This window comes from Platichthys flesus, chromosome 5 (assembly GCF_949316205.1).
Source record: "Platichthys flesus chromosome 5, fPlaFle2.1, whole genome shotgun sequence".
In the NCBI taxonomy this organism is placed as follows: domain Eukaryota; kingdom Metazoa; phylum Chordata; class Actinopteri; order Pleuronectiformes; family Pleuronectidae; genus Platichthys; species Platichthys flesus.
In genome coordinates this window covers 2,428,368-2,448,850 of record NC_084949.1, presented here as the reverse complement: position 1 = coordinate 2,448,850, position 20,483 = coordinate 2,428,368, and the positions used below count along the sequence as shown (strand labels likewise).

Below are 20,483 nucleotides of genomic sequence, written 5' to 3'. Positions count from 1 at the left end.
AATACAAAAAGGCTCTTTAACAATCTAGTCATCCTAATCATCATATAATTCCTCAGTATCGGAAAAGATACACCCATCTGAATGTTATTTCCCTCTGGATAATATTAATACTAGGCTATAATAGAACATCTCCCTTGTGCTTCTTCTAAAACACTGTAATACTATTATGACTGTCAGTGTCTCTGTGGGACAGACGAAGTGCCTCAGTACAAACCTAAGACATCATTCAGCTCTCAAAGACGGACATGAAGAGCTCGTCACGCATTTCAGTATCTTCATATGGAGCGGAGTCGTCTTGTTGTGCGGATGCAAAGCCAAATGAAGCCAGCTGCGACAGTGCCGTTATGTGTGTGTGTGTGTGTGTGGTGAGTACATGGTAAGACTGGAATAAAACCGAGTAGGCAGAAGTAAAGAAAATGATGTGAGTAGCGGTCCAGTAACAGGACATGAAAAAGGTCTCATATTCTTCATGCACTTGGTTTCCTGCAGGCAGATACACACACTAGTGTCCTCACTGTGGGGAGGTGGGGGCTTCAGGTGGTGCATGCACATTCACATGCACTATGCTGCCAGACTATCTGTTTTTAGATCTCATGTTTATTTGTGTAATGTTGGTGAACAAAGTCTAGTAAGGCTGTTTATAACTGGTATCGAATGGCTTATTAATGGTTAACCAATCATTTACCAATTATTTGGGAATAAATAGAGCTGATCAGGAAGCCTCCGAGTAAGAGCATAGGGGCTGTTCAATTTCCAACATGTTCTTAGCAACTGACCAATCAACAGTGGGCCAACAGACAAACCAAAGAAGACTGGACTTTTTGGGAGAAGGACCAATAATAAAAGCAGACATTTTGGATAGTTGCTGTAGTAGTTGACAGTATGAGACAATGAATGTGTATGTAAATCTATTCGAATGGAGCCCAGAATTGAAATGTTATCGGCCAAAATATGGGCACTTTCACCAGTTGGACCAGACATATTCAATTCTGATATGATCTGAGATTTGACATCACATTTTACAAATACAATGTACTGTAATATACGTCAATTTACTAAATATTATATTATACTATGTTAAATAGATCTTTCTAATCTGCATCATCACTGGGAACTCTGAAACACTCAGCTGTCACCATATGTGCAGACAGGAATACGACAAAGACAGTTTAAGTTGAATTTTAATGTTTGGATCCAGGACATAGCGCTCAATGCTTCAGTGACTTCCCGTTTACACAAATTACCGCTCTTTGTTGGACAGTGCTCCTTGCACACATGGCTAAAGTTTCTCCTTGTTAAGACAATGACTCCGTAAATTGCAATGGTGAAACCTGATTTAATAAAGGTCAAGTCTGAAAGGAGTCTGCAGACCTTCACATACAAACTGAGCGATGGCTACATGAAGAGCTGAAACTGTCATTTACTTTATAACCTCTAACTTATAAATTTCATAAACTAATTGAATAAGCATTAGTATTATTATTAACCATAAATAGTGCCTTAGTTACAGCTTATTAATCTGTTAAAAAGACTGGTTTGTGGTAAACTACAATTATTCTGAGGCAATAAGACTTCTTCATTTTATGCTGTGTTCTCACAAAATGCCAAGCAGTTTTTCACGTTGTATTACAGGTGCAAGTTTAGCTGCAGCATCACTTGTGTTTACAGGCGCTACCTACTCGACCAATGCAAACGACTGGAAAAGCCAGCGTCATCATGTCTGGAACCACAAGACCACCAGGAGGCGCACACAGATCGCCAACTATCTTCACCTGTAGATGTCTGGATGTGTGCTGTTTCCAGCGCTAACTGAGGATGACCAGGGGCCATTTTGATGACCTGTTGAGTTTTCATTCTCAATGCCGACTGGCATTTGAAACACCCTGTCTTTTATTTTGCTCAAATTTAAATATTTAAACTCGGGGGCACGGTAACATATGCCCCCGAGTAGAAGCCCCTGTGAACCCAAACTGCAATTTTTTCCTTGCCACAGGAAACAAATGTTTGTTTAATTCGCTGATTGGAATTGAACATTTGTGTACACATGCCCAGGCCTTGAGGAGAATCGCATGTATTTTGCCTCTTTGTGTTGCCCGTCCCAAGTGATTTGAAATTGTCATTTATTTGGGTCTTTACATGTAATCTCATCTTGTGAAAGTATAGCATCGCGTTTGGTGTGAACACTGCATGCGTTAATCAGCACGTGGCGGTTTGGCCCATACATCCACCCATGTGTCACAGCCTTTCTGCTGCAACACTGTGTGGGAGTGCAGCTAGTTTATCAGTGATCTACAAGGAAATCTAAAAATTTGACACATGAAGGCTTTTATAGTACCATCTTGTTTAGTGATCTGTAGGAAACGTCCACTGTCCTCTTCAAACTAATGTTGTCATTTTTCACAGCACGCACTCAAGTGAAGCTCTGAATATGAAGTGACAAAGTGGAGCCATGCGTCATGTTTTTATCAGACATAAATATGAGGACTGACAAAGCTCTGACATCTGTTTAACTGGGACATTAAATTAAATATCTATGAGCACTTTTCGATTTTATATCAATTATTTTAAAGTGATCTGTGGATATGGTCAATAAACTAGAACACAAGCAACTTCAGTGACAGAAAAGACACTGTCATGAACGACTCACTGTTCCACCACTGGTGATACTGCAACTGGGACATCTTAAGTACATCAGCAGTTTAAAGTTGTTTCTGACAAGACTCTAAATTCTTTGATAAACAATCTTTGACCTTCATTGTTCTGATTGAAAAAATGTACTTGCAGATAGAAGATGTGTAGCTATGTATGTTAAGCCAATAACTATTGTGGCAATACTGCCGTTGTCTTTACCATCTCGTCTTAGCGCACAGTTCCAGCTCCCTTCAATGATTCCCTTCTTCTGCTTTTGTAGACATAAAAGCACTAGTGTTAATAAAAGTGTTAATAGCAGTACAGTATTTTAGAGGCTGGGGCAAATTTATATTCAATTCAATCACTTCAACATACAACTGGTGTCATTCAAACAGAAGGAAAGCTGTTATATTCAGAAACCTTTGCAGCAACCAGTGTGTATGGAATAATACAGCTGAGACGAGATGTAAAACCAATCAAACATGATTAGTTTGATGGTCATTCAGAAGTGTATAGACTTTAGACAGGTGGGGTCAACTTCTAAAACGTCATTAAATGATCACTCATCCGTTACCTAGATTGCCGTTCCAGGGGATATTATTTGAGTTGATTCAATTGACATAGAACTGAATGCCAACCTTATATCTTCTCTCTCCATTAATCTATACAAAACACTTGTTTTGTGTGAATTAGTAGAAATAAAACATTTTTCTTCTGATAATCATTGTCAAGCATCAGTTCATGTTCAACAAGAAGGTTTGGGGAGGAGGAGAGTGATGGAGAGGAGGCGAGTGATGGAGAGGAGAGGAGGAGAGTGATGGAGAGGAGGAGAGGACAGACGACGTGGTGAGGCTTGGGGGGGGGGGGGGGCAGCAGCAGGTATCATTGTCTCAGGTATTCTGTGACTCCCCCTACATATCAATCACACAATCTATATTTCACTAATAACACCTCAAATACACAATACTTTTTCATTTTTCTGTCTCCTAGCATTAAATGACACACTGTATCAGTGGGGATTGCACTGTCTAATGCACCTGTCCAAAAAAAACAGTACTGTATATTGGACAGGTGGACAACCTAGCATGTAGCCAACATCTGTCTTCCACACTATCACATTCTGTAAAATGGTACAAATATGTGTCAGAGCTCCCTCTGTGCCTTGTTATTTTATGGAATTAGCTAAATATATAGAAGATATGGCACCATAGACAACTAAGGACTGAAAATGAAAAGCTCCCCTAATGTCCAGTTGCTCTCTTTATCTTGGTAAAGGAAAGGAGACTGTAGAGAAGGCTCCAAATGTTCAACTCGCTGCCGAAAGGAAGGAAAGGTTGTATTTAGGTTTGAACAAACGTTCCCTTACCTTAAACTTCAACAGTAATTTTTAGCATTATTACTCTGCTTATTGCTCTGCTTATTACTCAACTCAGGGAAGTCTTTCAAAAACCTATTTTATCATAATGTGTTTATTCTTTCCAACTAAACTCCAATCTCATCAGCCTTGTTTTGAGCAGCAGCAGCAACAGCATTGAGAGAAAAGGTTCTGATAAAGCGAGTTGCTGACACTGGAGCCACAGCACTCTGTTATTGCCAGTCTGAGCTGTAGGAATAGCAGTATCAAGGCTCACAGTTCAACTGGGAAACACACATTTGCACCACTGACCAATAGCATCCTGTCTGGACAGAGTTTAGCTCTGATTAAACTGAGTTTAATTCAAGGTCCACTGTCAATGGTACAAATAAATCTTTTCCCCGCTATGATCTGATAGGTTCCTTTACATCTGAGAGGGTTTTCTTCTCTCTCTTGTGTGAGATGATGATGAGAGAAAAATAACCTTGTTACACAACTGTTGTTCTCTCCGGTGGTTCTGCTATTCTATCTCCTGTGAGCAGTCACTTTATCTCCACACAGTCTCTCTGGGCCTTCACAGTGATGTTTGAGTTTGCTGCTTTAAACAGCCTCTGTCAATAAAAAAATCAAAGAGACAAAACAAAGTAAAGTCGTCGTCTTTGGTTAAAGAAAATAAAGGGTTACTGATGATTCTTGTGTCAGTGTGAATAATGACATTCACCTGCCACAATTATGTTTGGAGTAGCTAAGTGTCTGGAAGATAATAAATGAGCCAGCAAAAGCTGAGAAAATCATTCCCTCGAAACCCTGTCCTTAAATTAACCTAGTATAACAGCCATAACGTGTGCCAGTCATTCACTTTCCCATTTTAACTGCTTTGTATGAGCCCTATGGAGGGGAAACTGGGACGGTTACTGGACACTGATGTCTTGTTACAAAGACAGATTTCTGTCATGCATTTGTCTCAAGGGGAGTGCACTTGTGTGTTTATAAGGTCTTTCTGATTGCCCAATAGCAACACACACACTTGACATGGAAGAGGAGAATGGGTGGGTGGGTGGAGAGAGGGAGTGTATGAAGGGACAGATACAAGTGTTTTAACATTTGAAGACAACGTAACAACCTGAGACTAGTGGGGGGGAGTGGGGGGGAAGTAAGGTGACAGAGAAAGGGAAGAGGAAAGAGAGAAAGACAGATATCAACAGACTGATTTTCAGAGAAAGAGAGAAATAGTGCAACAAAGATAAGTAAAGCGACACTTCTTGAATCTGGGAGCATGGGAGACAGGAAGGGGGGGTAGAAAAGGTAAAAAGACAAGAAGGGGACAAGGACTTTGGGTAAGGGGAGAGAGAGCTCAGGGAGGGAGGGAAGAAAATAAGGAGGAGACAGTAAAGAAGGAAGGAAATTGAGAAACAGGAGCAGTCATGCTTTCAGGAGTATGGCTGTGGAACTCCATATCCTGGTCTGTAGATGGGTCGCCCCGTTGGTGACTGAGAACTGGAATAGGGGGCCCCTGCAGGGTAGCTGTAGCCGCCATAGCTGTAGGAGGCCGGGTAGGGGGCAGGGCCACTCTGGGGGTGACTTGGGGTGTACTGGCCAAATGCTGACCCTGGGTGTGGTGCAGGGAAGGAGGGCTGAGTAGGGTAAGGACAGGTGGCTGATGCCGGAGGCCCAAAAGTGGGCCTGGGGCCAGAAAAGCTACCTGGGGGGCCGTAAGGTGAGCCGGAACCTGGGTAAGGAGAGAATTGTGATGGTGGATTGGCTGGGCCAGAGGCTGCTGCTGCTGCTGCTGCTGCAGGGGGGGCATTGGGTGGGGAGACAGGGTATGGACTGTAGGGTAGGCCGGGGCAGCACCCTGCAGATGAGGAGGCCGGCTGAGATGCGTTTTGGTAACTGGAGGACTGAGGGTTGGAGTTCGGCTGCTGCTGATTTGTTGTTGTTGTAGTTGTCGTCTGTTGATTCCACGGTGAGGGCGTGGCAGCAGGATCCTGGCTGATGCCTGCTGATGATGATGTCATGGTGGAGGGAATGCCCTCGCTCCTCTGCCGCAGGATCTCCTGGAGTTTCTCTATCCGTACTCGTCTTTTGTGAGCGAGGGAGCGCAGGGAGAGGAAACGGTCAAAGAAAGAGTCCAGTGGAAGAGAGCCCTCCAGAAACTCATCAGCTAGAACCTGCAGAGAGACACATTTACCCAGAAACAGTGATGGTTACTAAATCAGCATCTTAAAGTAACTCCCCTTAGCACAAACTGGTCAGATCAACCTCTGACTGTCCATTGGTCTAATAGGCAGCTCTTGAATAGGTCCTGATATTGCAGCCCAGTGCAGCTCAATGTTCGACCTAACTGTTATCAGCTAGTTATTATTATCATAATAAATTACTAAATAATAATAATAAATTAATACAGTGCTGTAAAAAATCTATTTGCTCCATTTCTGATTCCTTTTAGTTTTGTATATTTGTTTCAAATCAGACTAATTTCAGAATTAAGCAACAATGGACTATTATTTTGGTGCAAAACCAAATAAAAATCCGGAACTAGTACATTTAAATTTGGTTTCATAGGGAAACTATTGTGCCTTGGAAGAAGTATGCACTCCACTGAGTGCCCTTATACTATTCAAAATTTTACCTAAAATATTTAGAAGCAAAAACAGAAAAAATCAGGAAGGGGGAAATACTTCTCCAAAGGACTTGATTCAAAATAATTAAAAAATCTTAAAAACAATGACATTAAAAAGAATTGCAATACTAAGATGAAGTGATTTTTTTGTCTCACTCCTATTGTCTATGCATAACTTGTGTTCACGAGTGTGTACAGTTGTTGACAGTTATGTACTCACCTCTGACTCTGCCTCTGTTTTGCCGCCCTCTGTCTGTAGTCTGGAGAACAACGCCTCTGGAGACACCTGACCCACTATACCATCTGAAGGGGGAGGACACAAGCAAAAGTAAGGAGGAGAGAAAGACCAAAATACATCCCATCAGGCAACAGGAAAAAATGGTTCTGTTTATCTGGGTCCGGGTACAGGTTTACTGAATACAGACAATTAGAATCATGAGCAAGTATCATTGGCATCAACAGTGTGGAAAAAAATGGGTGCGTTCAAGTTGTACTTTGGAACTTCAGGAGTGGAGTAAAAATGTATCAAGAGGATGAAAATACAACCTACAAAAACATTGATTATTTTACTGCGACAAACTCCTGGACTAGACAGTCTGAATATCATAGAACAGCCAATGATATTAAGAATAGCGCCGCACCGAACCAATCATTGGCTGGAATAGAGTTACAGGTTAGGTTGACAAATACAGCGCAGAGCATGGGAGTAGAAGCCGGCAGCAGCACACATGCTAATGTTTGGACTACAGCAGCGGTGAATCAGTACGTCAAGAGTGAAATAAGAGAAAATGAAAAAAATGAACAATTATCTTTGATATGATTATATTTAATGTCACCTAACCCTGAGTTAAAGACTAATTCAGACCAGGGCGCCCAAAAAAAACATTCATCAGCCAAACCTTGATCCGCAGTAAAACTAATCCAACATAGTGTTAGAAAAGACTATTAGAAAAAATCAAGACAGCGAGACAGAATGGGTTTCTGTTCACATGTCTGTGATATCGGATTAACATGGCTTTGCTTTCTAGTGAACTGCTTTTTATTTGCTTAGATTATTAATGGAATACAAAGGGGCATTTCACAAGGATATGGAGGAGATGTTAGGTTTGGGGATTATCATAAATAATATACGCAAACACACAAACATGATCACTAGAAGTTTCAACCCTAGAACTGGTCAGGAGAAGGCGGATTTGCCGCCTCGCAATTCTCCTTTTCTCTCCAGTCTCTTCTTCCGACAATGATTCAATAAAGGAAAAAACCTGTCAATGATCTGAATATCTTCAATTTAATATTTAGGGCAGCAGGCCTCCCTCCGATTGGCAGAATATATTGACATGCAGAGCTTGAATGCATTGCAAATGGAACAGAATTTATCGCAGTCAAGCTGTCTTTTGCAATACGTAGATCGCGCAGGTTGGTTACCGCAATGACGATAGATATTATATACATTGTGCAGCTAGCCTGGATGCCAGACGAACTTAGCCCCGCCCACAACATTTGAGGTCGGGAAGTTTGGTCTGGAGTCGCTCCATTGGGGAGAAATTATGACCGGTTCGAAATCATCCGGACCAATCCGATTGTCAGGGCATTGTTTATACGATGATGGACAGATGATCAACGGTAACGTAATCAACTACGTCATCAAAGTGCCCTTGGGTTGAATTCGTTTTCAACAAACATGCCTGCCGCTGGAGAGCTGAGATGTGTAGATGCTGGCATTGAGTCTGTTTTAGAAGACATCGACAGCGCATTCATTTTGAAAGAGGAACAGAGAACGTGGAGGCGACGCCAAAGCACCGCGCTAATCCCTACTGGCCGGCGCTTGGCTGTTCACACCGGACACTGAAGCGACGCTGAACCGCCGGGCAGCGCTAATAATATCACCCGTTGATCCAGTAGATTAAAAGCATATACTTACTTGTTCCGCCAACATTAAGCAACAGCGTCCCAACATTTGTCTTTCTTGGTGTTGTCTTTATACAAAATGTTCCGAGGATCATACAACTCACTGTACTTCTCCACTTCAATTATTAATTTAATGTCATCCATGTTGAAGAACTTCGCGGTTTGCTCCGTTAAATGCCGGGTGTCGGGGGTAAATTACGTATTCTCCACTCAAGCCTATGTGGAGAATACGTAGCCCCCTCTCTCTCTCTTTTTATCTGTATCACTGCTTGTGTGGCTGTAGTGGATGGGCAGAGGGGGACATTTAATAATGTCATTGTTCAAATTAAAACTCCAGGACAACAGAAGGGGAATTCAAAGGATGGGATGCATATTTGATCATTTATATCATATAAAATATGTCATCAATATAGTTTAAAATCGTTTTTCAGTGTGTTTCCTGGTGCGATACACTCGCGTCAAGCGCAAACAATCGCTGCACGGCGCGAGGCAGCCTTGGCGCAGCGCGGTGCTTCCGCCTCCGGTCTGACCCGCACAAAGTTTTAACATGGTAGTAGATGGGAGCCAGCTGTTATTTAAGGCTTGGCGCTGCGCTGAAGCGTTGCTTCGGCATCACTTCAGCGTCCGGTGTGAGCCCGGCGTTAGTAAATAACTCACAATGCGTTGCTTAACATACGTCACATACTACGTTGCTCTGATTGGTTGTGGGTCTATCCAATTGAGCGAAGAGGAATTTTATTTCCTGGTCAGTTGAAACATGCCCCATAATCACAGCCCACATTCCCACAGACTCACATTCTGACTAGAATTGTGAGTCTGACAACATCAGGCTATTGTGCAGCCCTATGTTACACCATGTTTTTAGCCTAATGTCTGCTGTTATCCTCCTACTGCTGATCTTGCTGACCTTGAACTGCGAGTATTGCGAAAACTCGCTGCAATAGCTTAAGTTACTACAGTTGTTACTAGGGAGGAGTAGACCAGTGGAACTTTATGCTCAAAACATGGTTTAAATTATGCAGTTTCGAGTCAAACTTGAATGTCAGCGCTTACGGATGCTTGGATTACACCACAGGAGCAGTTTTTCGTTTAAAGATGTGGTCACCATTTACTTCAATTGTATTGGATTTGGCTGCAACTCTGTTAAACAAATTGTTTTAACATGTCCCACCTCTCAGGGAGCAGTGCTGTTTGTAGGTGACTCTGACGGCCTCTAATTGAGAGTATCTCTCCACCAGCCCCTCCTTCTGTGACTCCAGACGAGGCCTCATGTCTAGGTTTTGCTCAGCAAGGCTGCGATTTGATGCCAGCGCCATTTCTCGCTCCAGCTGAATGTTCTGGATCTAAAGTGGAGAGAGATAAAAAGTTAACATTTTAAGCAGCTTGTGTAGAGGCATTATCATAAAAATATGTAGAGCATATTATGTGTCATAATGAATACAGTTCAATCAAAAGTATATTTTTAGTATCCCATGAATACTAGTATCAACCAATCTTGAACACACCAAGTCCTGGTGAGTTGAGAACAAAGTGAGGCTCTTAAGGATTTGAGGGTGGTGATTTCTCATGTGAAATACAATTTAAAAAACTGTAATCCTTATTTATAGTACTCTTTGCTTTGGGTCTCATCTTACACTATTAGCAGGGTTGCAGGGGTACACATGTCTATGGAGCTTTTTAGGCATAGGTTACTTAACACTGCTGACTTCAGTTATTGGCACGATATTCTAGAAGGAGTCCAAAGGTTCTGTGACATGTGACACCTGGTGTTCAGAGGGAGTGTCACAGCAGGAGAGGCTGCAGCAATGATGAACTTTAGAGCCAAAATAAATGTAACTGTCATGTTTATTGACAGGTGCTCTGTAAATCAGGCCAAAAGAGAGAAATGTATATGTCATCATTTTTGTTTTCGCATTTAAAATTAAAAATATATTTTTAAGCTATTAGGCTGCAGCTATATGTTTTTATAGAAAAGTAGTATAATGTGGCTATTAAATGTGACTAAACCTAGACTAAAATGGAATTAGTTTTCGTCGACTAAAACTAGACTAAAATGTTCTGAGTTTTCGTCGACGAAAACTAGACTAAAACTAAGAAGGATAAAAATGACTAAATGTGACTAAAACTAATATGCATTTTCGTCAAAAGACTAAGACTAAATCAAAAATAGCTGCCAAAATTAACACTGCTGTTTACACAACTTTTAACCCCTGTTACATTATAAAATAGTTTTTCAATTTTCAAGCCTTTGTTATTACACATTATTATATTATTAATCAAAATAAGAGTGACCCTTATAAAATAATACTAATGACACTCTTTATATTAAAATTTCAACTGAAAGGCTCGAGATAAATCAGTCACACCACACATAAAAGACTCCCATAAACACCTGGGCATTGTGAAACCATGTTTACCACCCTACACAAAGTAAACAAAAAATGTAAAATTATAAAACTATAACTGTAGCCCAAACTTCCAGTGGATCAGCCTCTGTGGTTCGTTCCTACTGTCATTGGACAAGATACTGAAAACTAAATTGCCTGTTTGACTGTGAAATGACAAACATCTCGAATGACAACAGAGATAATTTCATATACATAGTGATACACATCATTACTCCATATTGTAAAATGTGTATATGTCTTTTGAGTTGTAACAACAGTTGTTGTCTCCTTCCATCTTCATGATTATTCCAATGAGTTGTGTCACAGCCAAAAGCCTCTTTCAGTCTGAGTCTGAGCTTTGTTTTGAGCACTCGACTGTTCTCTTGTGGCTCTCATCCATACTCTCTTTGTGCTGTCTCACACTAGTCTGAAGATACTTTGTTATTAGGGCCTGAGCACCGAATGGTGAGAGGCCCTATTGAAATTGAAAGGATTATTCTGAGAATTTTTAAACATGCTCAAAAAGTTGTAAAAGTTTACAGTAAATTAGAAAGTGGTGTAATTTACGTATTCTGGAGTATTTGGAAATGGGCGTGGCAAAATGGCTCAACAGCGCCACCTACGGAAAAGCCCCTCATTTAGCATTCATTGATCCTCACAAAAATCAAGACAGTTGTGTATCATGACCAGATGCACAAAAAAGCCTCAAGGACCATTATGAAAAAATTAACAGGAAGCCCGCCATTTTGGATTAAGTGGCCATTTTGGTCATATTCCATATTTTTACTTTGATGTACTTCTCGTAGAGTTTTCACCATATCAACTTAAACTTTAGACAAGTGTCATCACAACAAAATGGAGATCAAACGTTATTGAAAGATCAACTTTTCGTCATACCGTCTGACCGTGGCCAATCGACTCCAAACTACACATGTAAGACAAGAGTCGCGACCTGAAGACATCTACACAGAAATTGTGACTTAAAATCACAGCGCCTCCTGGTGGCAGCAGGAAATGTCTTGTTTTTGGTACATTTTACACTTGGATGTATTTCTCCTCATCTACTTTGTGAAACCATGTCAAACTGTGTCAAATGGGTCTCAAGACATTGATAATGTAGGCTTACAATTACTGTGACTATTCATCATGCGGATTATTAATGGCGTGTCATCAAGAGTCGCCATCCGAAGACATCTACACAGAAATCGTGACTTAAAATCACAGCGCCTCCTGGTGGCAGCAGGAAATGTCTTGTTTTTGGTACATTTTACACTTGGATGTATTTGTCCTCATCTACTTTGTGAAACCATGTCAAACTGTGTCAAATGGGTCTCAAGACATTGATAATGTAGGCTTACAATTACTGTGACTTTTCATCATGCGGATTATTAATGGCGTCGCATCAAAGTTCAACTCGCCATGACACACAAAATTGCTGTTACTTCCGTGTTCATGGGTCCAGCTCCCTCAAACTACAGATAATTTTAAGGAATGGGCGTGTCAAAATAACTGACCAGCGCCCCCTAAAGGGCAGCCCCGGCACTACGATTGGTCTACATCTACAAAAATCTTGTCTCATGGTGTGACCTTTGCGTGACGTCAAAGTTTGATTACACATCATTAAAACATGAGCTTCTGTATCTTGGACATATTTGGTCCAATCCAGTCATGTAAGACAAGAGTTGCGACCTGATGACATCTACAAAGACACCATGATTTAAAACGATAGCACCACCTGCTGGCTACAGAAAGTGAGGCATTTATCCTTGCTGTAGTGCCCAAACGCATGTAACACGGAGACGAGCGCTTGGTCATCAAACGCTCTTTCTTCACCGACCGCAACAGACTTGAAATCGCCTGTGCCCGGCCCGTTAGTACTACAACGTAGCCCTAGTTATAACTGTTATTATACCTCGACTCAACAGTCAAAATGATGTGCATGCAACATGAGCTTTACTCTTGTACTCATCGGCCTGCCACATCCAAACAGCTCGTTGTCCATAATTCCACACCAGGCATGTCAATCACACAAGTTACAACCTCAAACATAATGCACTTTAAGCTCAACCATCTATTTACTAATCAAATTATAAACAAAAGGAGGGGGTTTATCTAATGACACCATGATGACTCACTGACAAAATATGATGACTTTGTATTGACTTCAGTATTTTTATGAGTAGTTTGGTTCTAACACAAGTGTTAAGCAGATACATGGTATGATAACCATACATTTTGATACTGTGGTATTCAGTTAAACCACCACTGCAATCTTAGTATATTGAGCAGTGTATGAATTAGTTGTATTTAATAAATAGTGCATCTAGTTTTTAATTATTACTTAACAGTATCTGCTGAGAAGAGATTTTAAAAGAAGTAATTTTTTTACCTTTTCATACGATTGTGATTCTATTGACATTTATTTTCTGAACTTGTATACAATATACATAAATACTATTTAATACTTGTGCCATACATTCTTACTTTAACTGTACATAACCAATGTCTGTGTTACTTACCTGAATGCACTCCGATTACTTTAATCATTTAGTTTTATCTACGTTTTCAAAGCCGTTATCCTGATCATCGTCCTTTTACATTTATATACACTCCTCTTACTTTATAATTTAAGTATACTGCAGGTATTTTTAACTGTCTGTGGACATTGCACTGATGTCATCACTGTTTCGTCCTTAGAATTGCCCTCTGGGGACAAATAAAGTTGTTTGGAATTTGAAAGAGTTCCCATTTTAATGTATTCCCTTAACCTACAGTATGTCCTCAATGTTGGTGGGGATAGAAACAGAACACTTTGCTGGATATGGGTATAATACCAATATAGGTTTACGTCACAGTAGTCAAGTCAGGATTAAAAACTTCAATTTACTCTGTGAGAATCACATTTTGTCTATATAAACCTTGTCTGTTTTTTGCTATATAGAAGCAGATGTAAGAAGTGCAAATGTGGGTGGTGGTGTACACAAAACAATTAGGGAAAGGAAACCAAAGATGTTGCCTTGGTTGCCAAATTCTATTAAAATTGACCCAGAATTTAAAAGTGATATGATATTAGCTGCTGACTTCCCATTTTCTCGACAGCATCCAGGAGACTTGCCCATTGATCCAAGCTGTACGAAGAGCTCCAAATGTGAATCACTTAACAATGTCTGTGGGGATAATCAATGGGACTTATGGACTGAAATAGCTCCTCACATTTCACAACTCCATTTGTTAAGTTATGTCCATGAGTATGTGTCTGGGTGTTGTACTGTTAGTTTGTTACTGTGAGCTCAGTATATATTATAATATGTATATATATATATATATATATATATATATATATTTGTCGCAATACAAACAAATGGTCAGTTTGGGATTTAGATTTATTAGTATGAGAAATTGGGTGTGCTAGTCATGTGATTTGAGAGGCTCAGCCTTCTAAATGCCCTGCAGGGCTTCAGCAGTGTAAAGCACATAGTTGACTTATCAATGAGAGCTTTCATGTGAGAGCCGAGCTCATCTGAAGGCCTGAATGGAAAATAGAAGTCAAGTGGAAAATGAAGCATCATTTTTACCTCGTCGGACTCCAGGGCCATAGACTCCAACCTCTGCGGGTTATCCAGGAGCTCCTGTAGCTTCGATTGGCTCAGGTCCTGGAGCTTCTCCATTTGATTTGCCAGAGTGGCTGTCCGTCACAGAGGAACCAGGAAATAAAAGTTAAAAACAATGTTTGGAAACAGAAAGTGAACAGTCAGAGGCCTAACTACAGAATGTTACTGTCCATAACCCTAAGTAGATGATTATTCATTATTAATCATTGACTTATCGGGCTATTATGATAATCTTCAAAACACATCACAGCACCTAGTTGCTCCTTCGTAAAGTTCCCACTGTGCTGCTGCTCTCTGACGATTGTGATAATTTCATACATAAACAAGTAGCAGTACGACGTGTATATACTTGGCTAATGGCTAGCTAGCATGTTAAAACCATCCTGTTGAGAAACAGTGGGGGTGAGTGACAGCAGGCCACGGAGCAGAACAAGATGTTCGCCAGGAAGAGAAAAGGCTGTAAATTAGCTGACACTTACACGATGCTAGCAAACCAAATCCCGCCTGACACTGCACCGTCGTGACATCCAACAGCGCCTCGGTGTCCACTGACAGCTGACGTGACACGGCCTCAGGATCTTAGACCTAACCTCACCCGCTCCGCCGGCTCGATAGGCTAGCTAGCTACACAGATAGGTCTCGTGTTCGCCGACGGTTCCGCGTTGAGCGATCCGATGACAACAACAGTCGGAATGATCGCAATGTCAGCCAGGCTCTTAGCCGCCGTGAACTTCGAGGGAAGCCCGGCGGTTTGACGATCAAACACGGAGCACAGGGTGACACCAGTCGGCCCGAATTACTTCGGCCAAACGCCTCTGGGTCCCGGTAAATTTTATGTCACTGAACACACGAGCCCAGTTGACAAAACGAGTCTGAAAAGCGCCTAATATTCGCTAAAAAGAAGAAAGTTTCACTCCACACTGACAGAAACCGCCGCCATTTTAGGAACCATCCACGCTCCCTGGTTTGTGGGGATGTTCGATCATAACAAAAAAAAATCCCATTCAGCACAATTTAACTAAAATGATCTTCTGATTAATACATTTTTAGTACTTCCTTTTTGTTGGCACATTTACGAGTACTTATTTGATCTGTGGAGGTTGTGTGTCAGCTTGGCCCCCACACAGCAGGTCGATGGTGCCGTCCTATGTTCAGCTGATATAAGGGAAACCCTTACAGTATGTGACGGTAACGTTCCAGCTGCTGCTCAGTGTTAGTGGTAGAACATCTGTCACCAGCCAAGGCTCCAGGTATAAAGGGCCAGTAAACTGTCATAAATCACTCCATGAATAGATAATACTTTATTTAGCAATAATCAGTAACTACTGCAGGCAAGTTAGATTAACGTAGAACACTGTAATAATGATGCTTTAACAAGGACACATGATTTAATTATGTAATAGTGTGAATCCCTTAGTGTTTTTCATTGTTTTTCACCCACATTTGTAACTCAATGAATAGAAACTCACAGACAGCGTATAACCAACACATTCAAAGGGTGTAAATGCAAATATACATTTTAATAGATGAAGTTTGCTGCAGAGCAGAGGTTCTCAATTTTGTCTACAGCCAAGGCCCCCTCACAAAATTGAACATATCCCATGGACCCCCTAATGTGTACCTTGACACATAGCCTATATGTTTTTAGACTTCTGCTTACTCACGTGAAAGAACAACACATGATAAATATCTACAAGAGATTTAAGACTTGTATTAAATTCTACTAAAATTAAATAAATAAACCACCCACAGTCTCAGAATGGTGTAGTGTCATATCCAATCTCTTACCAATGAAGTATTTGAGATATTGATTTAAAAGTCAAATGTGTGTGTTTATCATATGGGTTCCATACCTAGATCTTGTGGGACCCAGATTAGCCAATATTATGGAAGGGGCTTCCTAAACAAAGGACTGATGGCTGAATGCTGAGGGAAATTCTTGTTTTCCATATGTTTATTCATTTATTATATCTTCGCAGTGCTCATTGTGTTAGGGAGAGGAATTATCAGATGAAAGGAGGGAATCTAGAAACTCGTTAGATGTCTTGAAGGATGAAGTGCGCCACAGGATGATGTGAGCCGCTGGATGATGTGCGCTGCAGGAAGATGTGCGCCGATGTGCACCCCAGGATGATGTGCTGAGCAGGATGATATGCGCCACAAGATGATGTGCGGGCACAATGATGTGCGGTGATGATGTGCGCCAGGATGAAGTGCGCCACAGGAGGATGTGCGCCGCTGGACGATGTGCGTGGCAGGACGATGTGCGCCCCAGGATGAGGTGCGCTGCAGGATGATGTGCGCCACAGGACGATGTGCACTGCAGGATGATGTGCGCTTCAGGATGATGTGCGCCGTATGATGATGTGCGCTGCAGGATGAAGTGCCACAGGATGATGTGCGCCGCTGGACGATGTGCGCTGCAGGACGATTTGCCCAATGTGCGCCCCAGGATGAGGTGCGCCTCAGGATGATGTGCGCTTCAGGATGATGTGCGCCTATGATGATGTGCGCTGCAGGATGAAGTGTGCTGCAGTATGATGTGTGCGGCAGATGACCTGCGCTGCAGGATGATGTGCGCGGCAGGATGATGTGCACGGCAGGATGAAGTGCGTCGCAGATGTTGTGCACCGAAGGTTGAAGTGCGCCACAGGATGATGTGCGCAGCTGGACATGTGCGCCACAGGATGAAGGCCACAGGAAGATGTGAGCCAATGTGCACCCCAGGATGATGTGTGTGGCATGTGCGCCACAGGACGATATGCGCTGCAGGATGATGTGCGCTTCAGGATGATGTGCTCCGTATGATGATGTGCGCTGCAGGATAAAGTGCGTCGCACGATGTTGTGCGCCGAAGGTTGAAGTGCGCCACAGGATGATGTGCGCAGCTGGACGATGTGCGCTGCAGGACGATGTGCGCCGATGTGCACCCCAGGATGATGTGCTGAGCAGGATGATATGCGCCACAGGATGATGTGCGGGCACAATGATGTGCGGTGATGATGTGCGCCAGGATGAAGTGCGCCACAGGATGATATGCGCCTCTGGAAGATGTGCGCTGCAGGACTATGTGCGCCAATGTGCGCCCCAGGATGAGGTGCGCTGCAGGATGATGTGCGCTTCAGGATGATGTGCGCCTATGATGATGTGCGCTGCAGTATGATGTGTGCGGCAGATGACCTGCGCTGCAGGATGATGTGCGCGGCAGGATGATGTGCGCGGCAGGATGAAGTGCGTCGCAGATGTTGTGCGCCGAAGGATGAAGTGCGCCACAGGATGATGTGCGCCGTTGGACGATCTGCGCTGCAGGACGATGTGCGCCACAGGATGATGTGCGCCGTATGATGATGTGCGCTGCAGGATGAAGTACGCCACAGGAAGATGTGAGCCAATGTGCACCCCAGGATGATGTGTGTGGCATGTGCGCCACAGGACGATGTGCGCTGCAGGATGATGTGCGCTTCAGGGTGATGTGCTCCGTATGATGATGTGCCCTGCAGGATAAAGTGCGCTGCAGTATGATGTGTGCGGCAGATGACCTGTGCTGCAGGATGATGTGCGCTGCAGGATAAAGTGCGTCGCACGATGTTGTGCGCCGAAGGTTGAAGTGCGCCACAGGATGATGTGCGCAGCTGGACGATGTGCGCTGCAGGACGATGTGCGCCGATGTGCACCCCAGGATGATGTGCTGAGCAGGATGATATGCGCCACAGGATGATGTGCGGGCACAATGATGTGCGGTGATGATGTGCGCCAGGATGAAGTGCGCCACAGGATGATATGCGCCTCTGGAAGATGTGCGCTGCAGGACTATGTGCGCCAATGTGCGCCCCAGGATGAGGTGCGCTGCAGGATGATGTGCGCCTATGATGATGTGCGCTGCAGTATGATGTGTGCGGCAGATGACCTGCGCTGCAGGATGATGTGCGCGGCAGGATGATGTGCGCGGCAGGATGAAGTGCGTCGCAGATGTTGTGCGCTGAAGGATGAAGTGCGCCACAGGATGATGTGCGCCGTTGGACGATCTGCGCTGCAGGACGATGTGCGCCACAGGATGATGTGCGCCGTATGATGATGTGCGCTGCAGGATGAAGTACGCCACAGGAAGATGTGAGCCAATGTGCACCCCAGGATGATGTGCGCTGCAGGATGATGTGCGCTTCAGGATGATGTGCTCCGTATGATGATGTGCGCTGCAGGATGAAGTGCGCTGCAGTATGATGTGTGCGGCAGGATAAAGTGCGTCGCACGATGTTGTGCGCCGAAGGTTGAAGTGCACCACAGGATGATGTGCGCAGCTGGACGATGTGCGCTGCAGGACTATGTGCGCCAATGTGCGCCCCAGGATGAGGTGCGCTGCAGGATGATGTGCGCTTCAGGATGATGTGCGCCTATGATGATGTGCGCTGCAGTATGATGTGTGCGGCAGATGACCTGCGCTGCAGGATGATGTGCGCGGCAGGATGATGTGCGCGGCAGGATGAAGTGCGTCGCAGATGTTGTGCGCCGAAGGATGAAGTACGCCACAGTAAGATGTGAGCCAATGTGCACCCCAGGATGATGTGTGTGGCATGTGCGCCACAGGACGATGTGCGCTGCAGGATGATGTGCGCTTCAGGGTGATGTGCTCCGTATGATGATGTGCCCTGCAGGATAAAGTGCGCTGCAGTATGATGTGTGCGGCAGATGACCTGCGCTGCAGGATGATGTGCGCGGCAGGATGATGTGCGCGGCAGGATGAAGTGCGTCGCAGATGTTGTGCGCCGAAGGATGAAGTGCGCCACAGGATGATGTGCGCCGTTGGACGATCTGCGCTGCAGGACGATGTGCGCCACAGGATGATGTGCGCCGTATGATGATGTGCGCTGCAGGATGAAGTACGCCACAGGAAGATGTGAGCCAATGTGCACCCCAGGATGATGTGTGTGGCATGTGCGCCACAGGACGATGTGCGCTGCAGGATGATGTGCGCTTCAGGGTGATGTGCTCCGTATGATGATGTGCCCTGCAGGATAAAGTGCGCTGCAGTATGATGTGTGCGGCAGATGACCTGTGCTGCAGGATGATGTGCGCTGCAGGATAAAGTGCGTCGCACGATGTTGTGCGCCGAAGGTTGAAGTGCGCCACAGGATGATGTGCGCAGCTGGACGATGTGCGCTGCAGGACGATGTGCGCCGATGTGCACCCCAGGATGATGTGCTGAGCAGGATGATATGCGCCACAGGATGATGTGCGGGCACAATGATGTGCGGTGATGATGTGCGCCAGGATGAAGTGCGCCACAGGATGATATGCGCCTCTGGAAGATGTGCGCTGCAGGACTATGTGCGCCAATGTGCGCCCCAGGATGAGGTGCGCTGCAGGATGATGTGCGCCTATGATGATGTGCGCTGCAGTATGATGTGTGCGGCAGATGACCTGCGCTGCAGGATGATGTGCGCGGCAGGATGATGTGCGCGGCAGGATGAAGTGCGTCGCAGATGTTGTGCGCTGAAGGATGAAGTGCGCCACAGGATGATGTGCGCCGTTGGACGATCTGCGCTGCAGGACGATGTGCGCCACAGGATGATGTGCGCCGTATGATGATGTGCGCTGCAGGATGAAGTACGCCACAGGAAGATGTGAGCCAATGTGCACCCCAGGATGATGTGCGCTGCAGGATGATGTGCACTTCAGGATGATGTGCTCCGTATGATGATGTGCGCTGCAGGATGAAGTGCGCTGCAGTATGATGTGTGCGGCAGGATAAAGTGCGTCGCACGATGTTGTGCGCCGAAGGTTGAAGTGCACCACAGGATGATGTGCGCAGCTGGACGATGTGCGCTGCAGGACTATGTGCGCCAATGTGCGCCCCAGGATGAGGTGCGCTGCAGGATGATGTGCGCTTCAGGATGATGTGCGCCTATGATGATGTGCGCTGCAGTATGATGTGTGCGGCAGATGACCTGCGCTGCAGGATGATGTGCGCG

At 44.1% G+C, this 20,483-nt stretch overlaps 1 protein-coding gene across 1 annotated transcript; it reads right to left on the bottom strand.

Annotated features, from left to right (window-relative positions):
* Positions 1-1,163: 1,163 nt before the first annotated feature.
* On the bottom strand, positions 1,164-15,666 carry vps37c (VPS37C subunit of ESCRT-I). The gene is made up of 5 exons (XM_062387449.1): positions 14,994-15,666; positions 14,479-14,588; positions 9,688-9,859; positions 6,829-6,911; positions 1,164-6,156 (listed from the first exon to the last, which is right to left on the bottom strand). Exons 2-5 carry the CDS (start codon positions 14,569-14,571, stop codon positions 5,416-5,418), a joined length of 1,089 nt encoding a protein of 362 aa, XP_062243433.1. The 5' UTR covers positions 14,572-14,588; positions 14,994-15,666; the 3' UTR covers positions 1,164-5,415.
* Between the last annotated feature and the right edge of the window lie 4,817 nt (positions 15,667-20,483).